Raw genomic sequence first — 18,839 nt, 5'->3', positions numbered from 1 at the left:
CAGGTCCATAAGAGGCTACGTAGATGACAGAGTGCTTGAGCACCTCTCCAGTGAAGAAAGGCTGTGAGAATTGGGATTGTTCAGCATGGGGAAGAGATGACTCCAAGAAGACCTTATAGCACCTTCCAGCTCCTAAAGGGGCTACAAGAAAGTTGGAGAGGGATTTATGTCGAGGGCATGTAGTGATAGAATAAGGGTTAATAGCTTGAAACAACAGGAATGTCAATTTAGATTAGATATGAGGAAGGAATTTTTCACAATGAGGGAGGTGAACTGCTGGAACAGGTTACCCAGAGAAGTTGTGGATGCCTCATCCCGGGAAGTGTTCAAAGCCCAGCTGGATGGAGCAGCCTGGTCTAAATGAAGGTGCCCCTGTCCATAGTAAGGAGGTGAGATTGGAACTAGATGACCTTAAAAAAGTCCCTTCAACTCAAATTATTTTACTATTCTATGATATTGACCTGGGGAAATTGTGCTAAACAGAGAATAAATTTGTCATGCTGTGTCTGTAGTCCCTGTGTGTTCTTCTTCCCTACCAAAATGCCATTCATACAGGCACAGTCATCATATTTTCTGTGCTGCATTGCACCAGCAAAACTCAGCTAGGATCAGCCAAAATAAATAGTTCTCAGAAAATCCCTAAATACATCCCAGACAAAGTTCTATTCATGAGCAAGAAAGTCTCTGATAAAGATTAAAATATCACTGCTCTAGATCATTATTGGTGCTAGATACTAGGGTTCATGAGTAAATGTGGCAATCTAGAGCTGAGATATTTTGCTGTTATAGATGAGGACATACAGCAACTCTTAGTTCAACAAAATCAATAAATCAACAAAAGTCTTGATTTTTCCTTTCCTTTGAAAGTCCCCACTGTTAACACTTGTCTCGTCTCTAGAAAAACACGGGGAAATTCTAAGCACTCTCTAAAAATGTTGAACATTTTTTCCAAATAACAGACAACTTTGCAAAGTTGTCTGTTATTTGGAAAAAATGTTCAACACAATGGCTTATGCTCCTCTCCCACAGCAAGCAGCCAGAGTTGTCAGCTCCATCACAGAGTCACCACACCTCCCTGTCCTTCAAAGCTCATATGATATGGATATAGGTCATATTTGCAAGGGGTATTGAGAATTCAAAGTTCTGAGGAAGGCTTTAGTTGTTAATAATGACTGGTAGCAGAAGTAAAGAAATTGTTTAGACATTACACACCTAAAGATATATTTATTTCCTTATATTTGTAGAGCTTTATTACTGACTTCTTGAAATTAGTATAAGGAGGAAGTATTCCTCCTGGTATTTGGAGTGTAACAGATCAAGGTGAAGATCTGTTGTAGAGGTAGAAAGCAGAAAGAGTAATACTTTTAAAGTACTAATTATTTAAGAGAAGATGAAGGGGCAGAAAATTTCAGTAAATTCCACTCCATTTTTCACCAGGTGAAGCAGGGAATAGATGTACTATGTAATGCTTATGTAGTTCTTTTTTTTTCTTTTTCTGTTATTGCTTGGAACACAAATTATTCCTGTTATTAGGCATCTGGGAACAGGAATATAAAACATATAGATACTATATTGGTGAGGAAAAAGTAGAATCTGTGCTTAGTGTTGGTGTTATGCTGAAAGTGAAACAGTCAGTTGTATATGACACTGCAGGATTTTAAAATAATTTAGAGACTGGTGAAAGCTTTTAAGTCATCAATCCTTCTTCCTGTAGGTTTCTTAAAATATAACAATGAGCAATCCATCTGCTTGAAATAAGGTTTTGATTTAGAAAAAACCCAACTTGCCAAAGAGCCTAAACCTCAGTATTTCTTATTGTGTCCTGTTTTGTAGTTATAACTTCAGCTGTACCCTCTACAGTCTTATTTTTTTGGAATAAAATAGTGTATCAGATTAAAAGAATTAAATTAATCTATTTAGAAATACGAATGGCAACCATGCAAGTAATTTTACTGAGGAAGTAAAATATTTGATTAATTCTTGGGGAAGTAATGAATAAACAATGATTTTTCAAAAATTAAATAACTAGACAATATGGAAGATAATCAGACTGGAAATAATGCAAATTAAATACGAAGAAATAAATAAAATAGAGACTAAATCAACATGCCTCCTCTTCCAAAAAGAAAAAAATTAAGCATTCCTTACTTAATATTAAAGCCAGACAGAAACTAACTCAAAACATTAACTGTTTGGGCATATTTTTCATAGGAAGATTAGAACATACACCAAACCAGACTCTGGCAATTTTGGATGTGTTTTTCTGGGGTCTCAACATTTATAATATTTTTCGTTCATTCTCAACAAGAAAAAAATCTGTTGGGCTTTGAAACTATGTATTCATTTTGTGGGCTCAGTGATCTTTAAGTGTCCTGGAAATATTATCTGGAATGCAAAGATAGCAGCAGCTCAGGTAACTTCTCCCAGTGAGTCAGATTCTCTTCTGACAGCTCATTCCTCCACAGGAGAACAAGGTTGAAATTATTGTCCAAAGAGAGTAAAATTCTCTACCATAGAACTGGAACAAGAGGGGTGAAAAAGAAAAGTCACAAATGCTCCTGGAAAACAGCTGATAAATGAGCTAAGAACCAGGTTTCCCAATAAAACCTTTTTTGCTGTTTATGTAACGAATCTTGTTGCATTTTACATGATGCTACCGTGCAGCTGTGGGATGCTTCATCGTTCCAATACCAGGACCACTTGCCCTTAGAAATAGGGCACTGTTTGTGGGGGAAGGTATTGTGAAACTAATAAGAGATGAAAAATTACTGACAGGCTATCACCATGCTACTCTAGCAGTAGTGGGAAGACCAGAGCACATGTGTGAAAAACAAAATAGTTCAAAGCTATGAGGGTTGCCTATCTCGGTATCTGCTCATCTGCCTTTGGGTACCTCTGGTGAAGTTGAAGGAAATACCACTGCCTTCTTGTTTTCTCTGCATGTCTGCTGTTTCACAACCTGTCAAAACAATATTTTAAGATGAAAAAGCCGGAAGAGAAACAGCTCTGCAGCTTTGTTGGGGTTTCCAGGGGAGATGCCATACCGAAATATAGGGGGTTTTGTGTGTGTGTGGGGGTGGGTGTGAGACCAAAACACAAGAAAGAAACCAAAACATGGTTTGTCATGATTACTCCTTAGGCCTGGTTGACCACAAGTGAGTAAATTGGGAAGCAACATCGCAGCACCAATGGCTATTTGAATAACTAGATGACAGTATGCCAGGTAATGCTGAAAATGTTGAAAGAGGTTGAAGAGTGTGGGAAAGCTCCAGTAGGACAGGCTTGTAGCTCAGGTTCATATGGTTGGATTTGCAGCCAGCAAAATGTGGGTATCATATCATCAAAAATGTATGTGCACATCAAAATAAATACGTCCATAACAAGACTGGCCCTTGCATTATGAAGCTGATATTTGTACTGCAAATGTGCCAAGCAAAATTGGTAAAATCACACCAGTAAACAATTAGTCAGTGCATACAATAAGCGTAAGGTTGGCTGTCCATTAACACTGACTGCTGGGAGAACACATTCTAATATGCTCTTGCCTGTATAGAAGGGCACCCTCACTTGGCTGATTTTTCTGTCTAAAGTAGGTGGGAGGTTTTTCTGGTCCTAAGCACATTTTGTGACTAAGGAGGCCAAGGCCCCTGAGCAGCGGCTTGTCTGTGATGAACAGCCAGGAAATAACAGAAGAGAAAATCATCAGCACAATCAGAATTGCAGTTGGAATTGCATTGTCAAGGAAGGCTTGTTATACTCCAAAGGAGAAATTAACTAAATCACTTCATTAGTCATGCTGACAGCACAAAAAAATAAAGAAATATCAGGCAAGAAAAAAAATACCAGCCTTGAAGTAAAAAGTTTGCATTTCCGAAAAGAGAAATGTAATTTGTTAATGTATCTTCCAAAAATCCTTTGAGAACATAGCAAGTTCCTAATATCTTTACATTGTAAAGGGGTTAATGGTTCCAAGTGATGAATTGCAAAATGTGTTTTGATTGCTTTTTAACTTCTTTAAGATATGACCCTTGTCTAACAGTTGGAGAACAGTTATAAAATCTGTAATATAAACACTCACCATTTTAAAATCCTTATAGGAAATTCTCTATTTTAGACATGGGTTATTCTTTGCTGTGCCTCCACTGAAAACACAGTGGAACAGCATCCTAAATACAACCTACCCAGTACAGAATAGAGACTGTCTTTGGAGGGCAGTTATTTGCTGCAGATTCTCTAAGATTTTCATCCCTCCACTCCCAGATAGATCTTACAGAGGGACCTGGTCATGAACTAAATCAGTTTCACACAAGTAGTAGGTGCAACCATTTTTGGTTCATTGCTGTTGTGCCCATGCAACACCCTCCATACCTCCATGACTTCTTGGTCTTCCAAGAGAGCTGAACAGAGTTTTTGTTTGTTTAAGAGACGGGTCTAGGTGAAGCATGCTTGTGTGTGTGACTGATATAGAGTCAATTTCCAGCCCAGGTAACTCTCATTGAGCACATGAAGGACCAACTGCATCTCCCTGCCCTAGAGACAGCTGTTCAGTGACAGTCAGTATCTATGATGTCTATTCTCCCTCTTGTACAGTAAAGCCTTCCAGATAAAAATCTTGTGGGTATCAGACAATCTGTGCAAAATATTACAGCTTCAGTTTTCCCTTAAATGAAAATTCAGCAAAAAACAATCTACCCATCTTAATTATGACTAAATATAAAAAACCATAGAGTACATGTGTGTTCATGTATCTATATATGAAAATCGTATCTAAAACAATAGCATATGTTAACATTTACAAATGTAGTGTGGCTTCACTTCACCCTTTCAGAGCTGATTCCTTTGGTCCTGATGTAACGCCTTGTCACTCCTGACTACTCCCAGCTGTTGAAATGACTTTTGGGAACACAGACTTCCTGAGAGCTACTCTGCATCTCTGTAGGTGAGAACCAGGCACAGTACGGCAGGCAATTTCTGTGTCTCACAAATCAAATACACTTCAGGAACAAAAGATGAATTTAAAGTTTAAAATGAAAATAAGTTTATTTTTAAAATAATAAACTTATTTTAAATAAGTTTAAAATTCCTTTAATTCACATTACTAGTTGGATAATTTAGGTGTCAGAAAGGTTGTGCATAAGTGTAATGTCTGGTCATGGGACAAATACCTGATATTAAAACCTCACAGTTACAGTTATGAAATACCTGAGATTAAAAGGTCAGAAGTGGTTTTTCTCCATTTCTTTGCAGAAGGTTAAAAACTCCAGCACTCAGCCAAATGACACCCTTAAGTTTAGCTGCCATTTTGATATGACAACAGGCTATTTGAAGATGCTCACAGAGGCCTAGTCCCTTTAATTGTGGGAAGAATGACATTCTTGTTCACTGACACAGGCATGGATTAACCACTGGTTAATACAGGTTTTCTTTTGGTTAAGTTAAGCTTGAAAAGAGAAATAAAAGACTTGAAGCAGAATTGTTAGAACTTTCCAGTCCAACTAAAAATTTTGACGTCATTTGAAAAGCCTACAGCATTACAAAGGTGCTTGTGTCTCTGGTAATATGTACTAAAAGCTGTTCAACTTTCCAAATATGAAAATGAGTCACATAATACAGATAATTTAGATTTTTATCATAACACCTACTGATCCCAAAGAAAATGCATAGAAGCCATCAGCATAGATGATAGAGAGCAATTGAATGCTACTGCACTGGTTTGCTCCACTGCTACCTTTTTCTAAAAAGACTATTATAATCTTTTGAGTTTTTTACCATATATGGGTCCAACAGCTAAATCGGAAAAAAAATTCCTGTATTTTTAGAAAGCCACTGGATCTAAGATTATTGGCAGAGCAAAATTGCAGCACAGAAAATTCTGTCTTGGGAATGGAAACATTTGATCATATATTTGCTTCCTGATACAAATAGTCAAAGAAATGTTCTTTGAAGTTAATTGCAATTATTGCTGATTTTCACCAGTTCTTTACTGATAAAAGATAAATAAAATAAAGCTCACACTTGAACATTTCTGAGAGTTAGCTCACTGTGAGAAACTGCAAGCATATTTCTAGACCATCTGAGTACACCTGAGGATGCCAGAGACATTTCTGTGGCAAAATGTGAGTTGTGACACTCATTCCTTGCTTTTAGAGGAATAAATAAATAAATCTGCAGCTCTTCTTTGGTCAGAGCTCAACAAACTGAACCTAGCCACAATCTTGGCATTCAAATCCATAGTTCAGGATAGATGTCAGCATAATTTTGCTAGTCTAAAATGTCAGAGACATAAACAACCAAAAGAAAAAACATGTGGTGATACTCAGTCTAGTTTGAAGAATCCCAGCAGGATTAAATTCAACTCCTTATCAGTTTAATTGAACATTTGCTGAGGAATGTTTAGAGTGCAAAAGTGAGCATTTGTGTATACTTTGAATGCCACCTTCCAAACTGGATCATTTGTTCTAGCTGCTAATGAAGTACTGATATTAAAAATAAAAAGACATTAAATCAAAGGCCATTTCTCCTAGTGGGAACCAAGACAGTGTTTTTCACCTTGGAAAAGGGTGGAGTGGATTTTGTGCCTACCCAGCAACACACCCAGAGAAGCCCACAATCATCAGGGACAAGGTTAAGCCAGTTCAGTGTCTGTGGTCAGTATAGACCCTCCCCTGCTCAGGGAATGTCATTCCTGCTTTCCTGAACTCCGCCTGCAGTATCTAGAGGAAAGCAGGCTCACATTGTCTTCCACTGCTAGCCCCAGGAAACATGATATCATTCTCAAACAAAAGCGGGAAAGCTGACAGATCTATTGAGATGGGTGTGACTACAGCACACACCTCGCTGGCCAGCCGCTGTGGAAAATTCAGTGACTGGCAGCTCATCGGCGATGGGCTGTCTGTGGTCTCCACATTTTTATAGCTAATCTCTGCAAATGACTTGTTTCTCCTGTACTTGTGACTTAATGAACGTCATTGCTGTCTGTGTCAAATACGTATATGACACCATGCAGAGAAACAGGAGGGACAAGGAATAACTGGACTTTCTTTTCTTTTCCATCCATAATGCTTACAGCACCAGATATTTTCAAAAAGTGTAAAGCTGGAAGTGATCTGAGGACTAAATAGGTTGAATCCATGTGCAGCTAAACAACCAAGAAACTGAAGCCACAGAAGAAGAGTTGGTAATAATATGCAGCTTATTACAGCAATTGCTAGATAAGAATATTTCCAAACATGATTTCAACAGATTAAAAACTTTTTCTTTTTTGGTCTGCATTAACCTCTAGCCTTTTATCAATGCCAAAAGTAACATCTCAAAGTTACTGCAATTTTATTGTTAACAGCTGTTAGCATGCTGCTAATCAGGAAGATCTGTGCAAAGCAATTGTGAAGATAGTTGGATGGAAATGAGGACTTCTGCCTTTTCTTCCTGCTTTCTGGTTTTCATTGCAGGACAATTTGCTGTTCTACAGCACATTGCATTTTCACTGTGAGATGGACTGGAACAACCTATATATATCTCAATACAATGGTCAAGGGTGAGTTAAGAGTCTAAGGTTATCATGTGACTTGTATTTTTCTTTTACCTATTTTTACAGAAGAAAATGACTAGAAAAACAAATTGAGGATTGTAAAAATGATACTCAAATGTAGAGTAACTCTGAATCTGATGGCAGGAAGACAGTCTTCCTCCAGGCTCTGCATGTGATAGGTTCAGCAAGGTAGCTCAAACATTAATGCTGAAATTACTAAGCTAAACTTGAACCAGTATAATATTTCTGTATACCTTTCTACAGATAGCTCTTATGATAAATTATGGCTTGCTGAACTAATGACATTTGCTGATAATACTATATAACCATATTTGAAGTGGTTTTAATTCATCTTGTATTTTTCCCCTTTTTGTTCACTGACTTTCATCTAAATTCCACTAGTGAAATCTTGTCTAAAATCAGATACTGGAATAACTACACAAATCAAGTGTACAGCTAGTTCATAAAGTCAGTCACAGAAGAAATTGACATTTAATCTGTATTTAGAACAGATCTCTCAGGGAATTACACCAATGGTTTTAAAGTTATCAGCTGTATGAAAAATTTGTACCATTAGACAGAAAAAACCCCTCTTGCAACATGTTTCAACAAATTCAACAGTTAAAAGCTGCAGCAGTGGAGTTTATATGCAGTTAAATCACCCCCAGTTGCTTGGCCCCAGTCCTCCCCTCACTAGCTATAAAAGCTCTGCACGGAGAAGTGGACTCACTGAAAGAAACATGAGTACTTAAATCAGTAAAGGTAAACGCTGGAGTGAAGAGTAGACAGTAAAAGGGTAGGTGCATACTGTGTGAAAAACAAAGAAAGGAATGACAGGTCCACTGCAGCTATTAAAGACAAAGTTTACCTGAAATCAACAAGCTGAATCCATAGAGAACTAGGTGTGCTAGAGGGTCCATGATTTCCAAAGTGTATCCATCCAGTTCCTACAGCTGCTCATGGAGTATCCTTTCCCCGGGGTAGACCTTTAGCAGTTACTCTTGTCCTGCATGGTACGCTGTTTACAAGTCACAGGCAAGAAATCAGAGCACTGGAGCAGGCTGGAACAGTCTCATTGCTGTCTGAGTACAGGGAGTTTAAGTTCCTTTTTCCTGTTTCCTTTGTAGATTAGGATGGGAAAGGCAGGATCTTAAAGGCATTTTTGTATCAGCAGGACTGCAGGGCAGTGCTAATCCCGTCCATCCAGCAGTACATCAAAACAATTATCTGGAGCTGCTGGAGAAGCAGGGGACTGCTGTTGTTCATAGTCAGCAGAATAGGAACAATGATGGCATCCTCCAGTAGGCGGGAGAGTGCAAGTAAAACATCCTCCACCTAGGTACAGTAGGTGGAAAGTGTTATTATCTCCTTCTTGAAGACCAGGTCTGCTAACTTCTCAGGGTGCTATTGTGTTTTCCCTTATTTATTTAATCCACATGTAAGCTGCTGGCTGCAATGTATTTCTGCACACAATAATGAAAATATGAAGTAAATGGTAACAAAACAGCCAGCTGAATCCAGTATAGACCAAAGCCATCCACAATCCAGCTAACTATTCCCTCAGTTCATATGTTTTATTGGAAACAATTTTTCTTTACATTTGACAATTGGAAACAGACTGAAAACTTGTTGCAATAATAAATCTCACACAGAGTTATTATGACTTCAGTGGGATTAAAATGCCCGTATCATCAGGGAGGTCTTGGAAGCTAAAACAAAACCCAAAGAAAAAATTCAAAGGAAAGCAGAAAAAAAATTTAAATAAATGGAAAGGCAGAACTCAAATATATAAACCAAACTGAAAATAAAGAACAATCCTATTTACCATTTGACTAAACATGATCCATGGCAATACAATATTAGGAAGTTCTGTAGTCCTGCCAACATGCCAACAGCCAGAATTACTTTTATGGAAATACAGAAAAAGGAATGTTCAGCATAGTTTTGGAAAGGGGGTATAGGTTTATCCTACTTTGATTTAATTTCCTTTTAGCTCTTGCTTGTAGTGTAGATTTCACAGAGGAAGTCCTTCATACCCAAGATCTATTGCCATGTGGAGAAGGGTTACAACTACAGCAAATGGGAAGGCAGCAGACCAGAGTTGCTTACCTATGTGCCTCCTGGCCCTCCATGTAAGTGAAAGCCAAAGCAAGCAGAAATTTATACTGAAAATACCCTTTGGGTACAAAAACAGAGTATGAGGTACAAACACCACCAAAATTCCTTTTTGACGCTTAAAGGAAGCAGAATATAAGATATTTATGTGGTTTCATTTCAGACTAAAAAATAAAACATATCTATTTTGTCCATTTTACATTTTGGAGAACATCTACTCTTTTTCTACTCCTAGATGTGAAGAAGCAGTGATTACCCCTTTCCAATTGCACCTTATCTTTTATAAGTCCGCAAGCAGCGATCCCTCCAATATCAGAATACTTAGTGTATTAGCAGATACTAAGTATTATCATACTTCCTATCTAGTGGATAACTGTTTTGTCATTCATTTAACCTATTTATAAGTTGGCCAATCCTCAATTACTTTTTAATGTCTTTTGGTTTGTTGAGGGATGGGGAGCAGGGAGGAAGAAGAGGGGAGTTAAGGAACTGCAGTCAAGGCTGCTATTCTAAGTTTGGAGGGGTTTTTATAGTTTTCACTTAAATCTCATTTTCCTGCCATAAAGAGGTCACTGAGGAGAAATGTGTCATGTCTCCATTTGAAATACACCAATACAAAGCAATGCTCATGATATTGATTTTGCAGTATGAAAAATGGGCCAGGTGAGCTGTTAATTCATTTTTGAAGAACAAACTTGTATTACTGATCATTTCATCTGCCATGATGACAAGGTAGTTATTAATCTCCAGGACTGAGTGGACAGGCTGAATATGCAGCATTCCACTAATTCAAGAAGGTTGCAAAGGACTGCTGAAGCCAGAAGAGAGGAGATACATACTAACCCAAGTCAGAATTTGTTTAGGGTACCAGCTTTAGCAGGACTGTGTATTTGACTTGTCTTTCATTACAAAATTTCATTTTTGAAGAATTAAGGAATAGCATATATAATTCAGCCAATAATAATACACTTCACTTAGGTCTGTTTCTGTTTGGAAAGCTTTTCAGTGCCTCAGTTTAAATACTCCTCCCACTGAAGTCAAACTGAATCACATGATAAACTTTTTTTACTGCAGAATTTAAAGGATATCAATATTCTGACTTACTCTGACTCAGCATTAAGTGTCTGCTAGGTCTACCTTTTAATTTTCATCCTTGTATTTAATGAGACTAGAATGTAAGTATTTTTTGAGGTAGGTGACATCAACTTTGTGTCCCAGGAACTAAAAACTGTATGATCTGACCACCCTCTGATTGGTGATTGTCTGTCCCCACCACCAAAGATACAGTGCTTAGCTAATAGAGATACTGAGTCTCAGCCTGCACTCACTATTAATGACCTGAAGAATTCCAAATAGCCTTTGGCAAAACCAGATGGCCAGTAAAACAAACTGGGCTAAAAGGAAGGATGGCAAAAGGAATAAAATAAGGTTAACTGAGTTATTCTAACTTTTATTCCATGTGAGGCTGTTGACTACCAGGCTGTCCAATAAACATCTTTGCTACATCCTCAGGCAGGTATGTAGCTGTACTTTGGCCCCTTAGGCCACACTCTCATCTTTTCTAAAGGTACTTGGAAAGACTCCAAAAGTTTCAGAGTTCCCCTCTAAAACATCAGTTTGTTTGGTTGTTAACTGCTGATTCAAACATACTCACATCTTAACCCCTGACACAATGGCATGCACAGATTCAAATTAGTTGCAGCAGGGAAACAAACTGTCTTCCAACATGTAAACAGAACCCTAGCATTAAACATGGCTTTTCATAACTCTCTTTGCTGAAGGCTAATTTTATGGTATGTCAAGTGCCCTGAACTCCTGACACCAGGCTTTCCTCCTTAGATAAGCAGCATAGTTGTCTCAAGGACAATCCATTCATACATGCTGTACCACATGGAAATATGTGAAGAGGAAAAAGAAACAATGCCACTATACTTTTTTAGTCAGGTAGATGTATTAGCAGAAATCACATATCCTCTTGTAGTGTCTGCTGTATTCTATTTTTTGGAACCAAGCCATTACTTTGGCCTTGACGTGATGTTAATATGTGTTAGCAGGAGGCACTAAAAAACTTCAGGAATTATTACTCATCACAGTCAGCTAATATGAAACAAAGGTTCACAAATGATGGGGTAAGTTTAATTTCTCAAGCAGATTATGTTCTCCTCTGCAGCATGGCCTATGCCACTGAGGCCATCGGTAGCCCCTAAGCCATCCATGTGGGACCACCTGGAAGTGAGAGGTAGTGGCCAGAAGGCCAGGAAGAGGACATGTGCAGCTGCTGGTGCAAGCACTGAGGATGAGCACTGTCCCTACCACTTCAATTGCAGAAATAAATGGAGGGAGGTAAAGGTTTCTGGGGTGCAAGTCATGCAAACATGGACAGGACAGGATGGAGGAATGTCGCTATTGAATTGGGTGGTTCTGAGAAACTTTAAGGTGAGGGTAGAAAAGGTAACAGTGCTTTTTGCTGCACCTCATTCTGAGGAGGTGCAGTTTTTTTATGCTTTTTCTATTGCTTCTCCTGCATATGCATAACTAGAAGGCAATTCAGGGTTGTAAACACAGCTATGATCCACTTTTTTTGCTCTGCATTTTTGTTTTCTTTTCTAAAAAGAGTTTCTCTTGGAGAACATAGCCTGGAAAATGGCTGAGTACTGAGCAGTATACAGAAGAGCTTCAGCCAAAAGGAGCTGTTTTTTTTTCCTGTCTTCGTGATGCAGAAATGAAAGGAAATCTACTGAATGGAATTAAACACAGGACCTGATGGGAATTTCAGGTTTCTTTCAAAGGGAAACTCAGATGATGAAAAAACACAGGAGTACTTCAGAACTTCTGTATCAGTAAAGTCCATTGTGAAGGTAATTAGGCCATTTGTCTAACATGTGTGCTCTGAAAACTTTGACTCGGCAAGTCGCTTGTATTCCTCTGAAAAATGCTTCATGTATGTTTTAGAACGGCCTGGCTGTTGTCAGCAGAAGGACAAAAAAATTTTGCTTCTCTGCTCTACTACTTTCATTGTAATTTTTTACACCATATTTTGAAGTACAAGTGAGTCTGTGTATCCATGTTTAATGCCAACAATTGTATATTCAAATATCTTTACGATATTGATATCAAATCTCCCCAAATGATGCACAGCAATAATACTATTACTGCTTAAAGTAAAAGGGCATGAACAAGGCAAATTTCATATTTTTCCATCTGGAGAAATAAAGATTAATTTCAAAAGCCTCTTAATACATGCAATCTTTGAAGATCAGACTATTGTTTTCAAGGAGCAGGAAATGGGTCATGTCAACTGGATCACAGGGGTAGTGTTCTCAGCCGTTAGGGTTACAGAAATTCTTAATATCGTGGTTGCAGGACCTACTATCTTCCACTGACTTATTATCACACTGTTAGTATGATTCAATGGTGCTTTTTAATAGTGATACTAAGCAAGTACAACTTAGTGATTAATTTGCTGTCCACCTGCCTCTTCTTCAAAATTTTGATTGGAAATCTTGGAAATTTGAAGGCTTCATTTAGAATTTTGTCTCTCATGCAGAACTGTTATCATGCAACTGATAATTTCTACTACAGTCAATATTTTCTTTTTCTTCTTAATTGTAAGAAGCGTTGAGCCTCCCTTATACCACAAGTATTTGTGGGCAAACTTGAGCTGTATGTTGGAGACAGAGGTCTTGCACCTTACTCATCCTTTGCTGCATAGTGGAAATCGTGGGGCTGATACAAAGATACCAAAGTTCAATGAATCAAGTTCAATCACTTTAAATGAATGAACATAGCTTTCAATGAATTAGCTCTACAAAAGGAAACAAAAGTGGATAATTTACATTTCTGGCTCTAGTTCTCTCCCTCCACCCCCCCCCCTTATTTTTTTCTTTTTTTTTTTTTTTTTTTTTTTTAATGTGGAGCACTTTCTCCCATTTCACACATTTAGCATATTGTCCAGTTAGTCCTCCTTCCTTAAAGGAGGACCTCTAAGTGTTGAGCACAAGTCAGGGTAAAAACATTTCTTCCTCTTCTCCAAGATTCTGTCAATCACAACGAATGATTGATCAAAGCTGGGATTTGAACTCAGATAATCTCTACAGCAGTGAATGCTTAAAGGCTTCCTTCCTCTTCATTCAAAAAGAAAAAGATGACAACTATTTTGTTTGGGAGGAATCCAGTTCCCTTCTGAATGCTTGACTTGCATTTCAGAGCCTTGCTCTGCACATACAAGACATGTATCATTTGATGCTTAGCTGCTATTCACACCACGCAGGTGTTCAAGTGAGCTTCAATTTTATGACCACTTTCAGAATCTGAAGGGTTTTCTCTCCAATTGCTACACCCACCACAACCATTATTACCATGAGAGACATTTCCAAGGAGCTTACTCAAAGCAGATACTTTAAGAACAGTTACAAAGGAAACCTTTAATCTCTTTCTCCTCAAACTAAGACATTCTAATGGCTTGCACCTCTTCATAAGGCCTGCATTACGCCTTGTATTTTTGTTTTATGCTTGCAGCAGGAAAACAGAAGCGTACAGAAAGAATTTACGAACACTTCACCTTGGAAACGTGTCCCTACAATTGTGAAACAGCACATGCTAGCACTAAGAGCCATTAACTAAAGTTGTCAGGCAGAAAGAACTCAGTGTTCTGCCTGTCTGGAATTGCTCACAGGAATATTGGATTGTTGTCTTCTAAGCTCATTAGGAGAAATTTAAAAATAAACTTATATTGAAAGAAAAACAAGCTTTTTAAAATCACCATGAAAAGTAATGAATGCAAGATGAAGCAGGAAGACGAACAAGAGGATTACCTTTGCTTGCAGCAAAAATGTTTGCTTGAAGATATGATGATATCCCAGTATATATGCGAACAAGGTTGTTGTACTGTCATGCCATCATGAGCTGGGAACAACAGCAGTAATTCCTGTCTTGTCCTCAAGCACAAATAACATGGCAGCAACAAATGCTTTGACTGAAGGCTTTGAAATTGAAAAGCTTCTTTTCACACAGTGTGCCATTGAAATGGGATGTGGAAGTGACAGTAATTGTCAAACCTCGTATCCTAATGCCACAGCGGTGTCTTACTGAAGGGGGATTAGGTAAGGCAACTTTTAATAAAGTGCATACATGTAATTACATGGAGCTTGTTGAGATACACCCACATGTGTAGAAAGATAGCTGACTTAAGGCATTGCAAGGTCATTCCTGAGTACCTTTATTATTTTATGGTGCTAAGGGAGAGGCTTCTGAGTACTGAAAGCTAGAATGTGTCACTTCTGCCTTCAGGAGAGCAAGAAGCGTGATCTGTCCAATGACAGACTGATCAGCCTCATCTCAATCCTTGAGAAAGCTGTGAAGCAACTAAGGCTGGATACGTTCTCCAGACACATGAAGGATGGGAATTTGATCATGAGCAGAGAACACACAATTATGATGCAGAAATTATGCTTAACCAACCTGACAGACATTCACAATGAGGCAACTAATAACATGCAAGGAGAGAGATGTAGATATTGTTTAACTCAGCATAAGCATAGTGTTTGCCAGAGTTTTCCATAAAATCCTCACAGATAAGCTGGCAAAGTATGGTTAGATAAGCAGGCTTGGGGCTCACTTCATGGTCAGTGGCCTGAAGTCCAGTTGGAGGCCAGCCAGTAGTGGAATACCACAACCATGGATATGAGGGCAATATAGTTTAACCTTTTCACTGATGACCTGGATGATGGGTCAGACATCACCCTCAGGAAGCAGATGACACAAAGCTGGGAGGAATAGCTGATACACCATATGGGTGTAGTGCTGTTTAGGGGGATCTAAACAGGTGAAGTGGGCAGCCAAGAATGTCATGAAGTTCCACACATTGGAATTCCACACAGATACATGCACAGTTCTGCCCCTGTGGAGGAACACTCAGGCACCCATGCACACTGAGGGCTGAGTGGCTGGAAACTTGCTTTACTGAGAAGCACTATGGGGCCCTTCCTGGTGTACACTAAGCTGAGCAACAGCAACAAAGCACAGCAAAGCAGACCAGCAATATTCTGGGGCAAATTAGGAAGAGCATTGCCAGGCAGGCTGAGGGAGGTGATACTTACTCAGCCCTGCTGAAAAAGGTGAGCAGAAGAGATTTTAAATATCTCCACTCTGCAGATGCTGACAGTTAATTCATGTCCTCTCACTCTGAAGTCATAGCAAAAAAGGATAAAAGATTGTCTGGGTAGAGAGAGACTTGTGTTACTGAGTTCATGTCCTGATGCACACACAGGAGCTTCACTGAAAAAACATAGTCTGGTACTTAAACTGTATTTAAAAAAAATATAGATATCTATATATATAAAGAGTTAAAGAAAAGTTGATTTTCACTGACACTTGAGGAGGTACATAAGGGTACAATTTACACAGCTCACTACTAGGAGTGAGTTAATAATCTTCCAGAGGGAGATGAAACACTTGCGACACAGCTTACCACTCCAAATCTACATGGTTCTTTTCAGCCATGGGTACTATGACTGCTATCAAGGACCACAAGGGTGAATTGTTAAAAAAAAGAATGAGTGATGAGATTCTTACACAGAAACACGTTATCTGAAGATCCTTCAGTAGAACAAGGATCAGAACCACATGCTGGAGAAAGGGATTTCATGACAGGCATCTCCTGGGAACACAACAAAAACCGGTAAGCTTTACCATGCTATCTTACAGAATTCCTACCAAGGAATAAAATCTTCCCCTGCCCTGAGAGAAAGCAAAGTCAAAGCAGTCTGTTTATTCAGTCTGCAGCTTTTTCCCATTGTCATTGCAATATGTTATTCCAGCACAAGTGGCATTCAGGTGGTGATCTCTCTGGCTGATGGTTCGGTTGGTGAGAATATTAGACTTTAACTTTATCTCTGCAAATAATAGGCTTTCTCCGGAATAGCTGAAACTCTGACAGGAAGGAAGAGACTTTAGTGGGAATTTCCCCTAGATAACAGTCCTTAGTTTATAGAAATCCCGTTCCATTATCTCTAAGTATTCTAAACATATAGAGCAACACCACTCAGTGTGCTGAATTAGCAAACACTTTCTGCACAAATCTTCAACATTTTTAGCTTACAGATTTTTTTATACTCCAAAAACCAATCATAGATTTGAAGAAATTAAGTGACAAAAATACAGAACTATTTTAATGGACTACGAACATTTCCTAATAATTTCTCTACTCCAGTTTCATGAAGTGAGGTGCATAGTCTACCTATTTTCTGGAAAACTTTTCTAAGAGAGATGAACAACTATAAATCCAGATCCCACTGCTTTTTTGTAGTTTCTTTCTATAAGACTAGTTTACTGTTCAGCTAAGATTTCTATCTACAGTCAACTGTGCTTTTTCTATTTGATAAGGACTAACTTACAATATACCAGGTGAAAGAAATTATCACTAAGCAGTTTATAAAATACATGTAGAATGTAAGACAAATATATAAATGGAATTTTTTTTTAATCTAAATGTTTTCTGAAATGTCGGTATCATAAAGCATATTGTTATTTTCTATATAAGCCCTGTTTTTGTTCTATGTTGAAACTATTCCCTGTGGATTTTTGTCAGAGGTTTCATATGACACTGCTGCTTGAAAATGGAGGGGAAAAAACATTGCAGAAAATACAAATAAGTTTGTCTGCTATTTCATTTACTGGTGAATACTACAGTAGTAAAATGCTTCACCCAAAATCAGTGTTAGCTATGTTTCACTACTTTTTATCAGAGTTTGCTCTTTATAATTACATCTTAAAAAATAACAAAGTTAATTCTCCATTAGGAAATGAAAATTTGCTGGCATTTGCTTTTATTGTATGATTTTACACCATGAAGCAATTTTGACTTTAAAAGATGTTTGCTATCCTTAGATGCATTCCTTACTTGGTAAAAATTGCTATATATATAGGTATGGTATGTTTATATTACCATTTATCTTATTATGCACTTAATTTAAGATAATGCATATGACAGCCTGTCAAGCAGTCCTGTTCTCTTTGGAAGGGGTAGGACTACAAGGCAATTAGAAATTCAAGGTGTAAAGCAGACAAAAATTTCACATTTGAGATGCAATTCAGCAACGGGCCTCAGTAACTCGTTGGGCAATATTTCCTTTTTGTTTCTACAATCCAGATGATAATTTTCAAAAATTTTAAACAGTGCAAAAGGAGGGATAGTATTAAAACCTGTAACTTCTAAAAACCTGGAAAAATTATTTTAAGAATATCTGTCATCCTAGAGGTGAATAAATTATCTCAGTAGTCCAGCTTTCCACACGGCCTTTGCACATCTCTCATTGTTGGTCCCTTCAGGCAGGAAGGAAATGCCTGGGTTCAGTTCTTGGTGTTCTGTAAAGCTTCTATGAGAGCTTTGTTGTATTCTTTGACCAGCTTTCTCGAATTCTTCATTATTGGCTGGTAGTCACTCTCTTGACTTTTTGTTGCTATGACTGATTAAAAGAATTAAGGAAACAAACTGCCAGTATAAATATGAGCATAATCACAGTTCACAAGGAAACCACAACACCATACACTTCCTTCTGTGAAAACTGTCAAGGGATGAAAATAGTGGAAAAAACTCAGACTGGGGCTAAAAGATTTACACTTACTTACTAGCTGCTATCTCACAACAAGCACTTTAGAAAAAGGAAGCGATTACATACCTAAGTCACTTTTGTTCATACACATACGTGTGTGTATATATATATATATATATATATATATATATATATATATATAGGCAATAAGTCCCTCATGAAGGACTCTGCTTATTGTTACATTGCAAACCAAACCATTTCAAGGCATTCAGTTATGTACAGCTGTACATAACCAAATGGCTACAGAAGTCCCAGTACAAGAAAGCAGCCCCATTACAGTAGCCCAAGAAGACATAAGTACTCTCTATAAGGGTCTGTACTTGGATAGGCAATATTTTGTATCAAGTTAGGAGATACTTTAATATCCTGATCAACTTTTCTCTTGGTTTGTCTTAAAGTCTTTTCTGTTGAGAAAAATTGTGTTTAAGAGTATTGCCTTAAGAAAATATTCCTGTAGAGCCTCCTTCAAAGAGGAGATGGCTCCAACTATATCACACTGTCCAAGACTTTTTTCAGATATTTTTCTAGGAATTAGAGCACTTTGCAGATTTGAGAAATGGGATATTTGGTAATTGCAGAAAACA

At 38.0% G+C, this 18,839-nt stretch overlaps 2 protein-coding genes across 5 annotated transcripts in view; both read right to left on the bottom strand.

Annotated features, from left to right (window-relative positions):
* Positions 1-8,860, bottom strand: part of TEK (TEK receptor tyrosine kinase) — a 40,249-nt gene extending 31,389 nt beyond the window's left edge. Inside the window, exon 1 of one of the 4 annotated variants that reach the window (XM_018921578.3) lies at positions 8,397-8,860. In XM_018921578.3, coding sequence (XP_018777123.1) covers positions 8,397-8,448 — 52 coding nt within the window. In that variant the 5' untranslated portion in view covers positions 8,449-8,860. The remainder of the gene's footprint in view (positions 1-8,396) is intronic. The other 3 variants (XM_018921577.3, XM_018921576.3, XM_009096769.4) reach the window with 3 other exon arrangements.
* A 223-nt stretch (positions 8,861-9,083) lies between these two features.
* Positions 9,084-18,839, bottom strand: part of IFT74 (intraflagellar transport 74) — a 43,598-nt gene continuing 33,842 nt past the window's right edge. The window contains 1 exon segment of the mRNA XM_050986965.1: positions 9,084-18,108. Coding sequence (XP_050842922.1) covers positions 17,993-18,108 — 116 coding nt within the window. The 3' untranslated portion in view covers positions 9,084-17,992.

This window comes from Serinus canaria, chromosome Z (assembly GCF_022539315.1).
Source record: "Serinus canaria isolate serCan28SL12 chromosome Z, serCan2020, whole genome shotgun sequence".
In the NCBI taxonomy this organism is placed as follows: Eukaryota; Metazoa; Chordata; class Aves; order Passeriformes; family Fringillidae; genus Serinus; species Serinus canaria.
The sequence above is the reverse complement of the archived record's forward strand: the minus strand, read 5'-3'. Positions and strand labels throughout refer to the sequence as shown.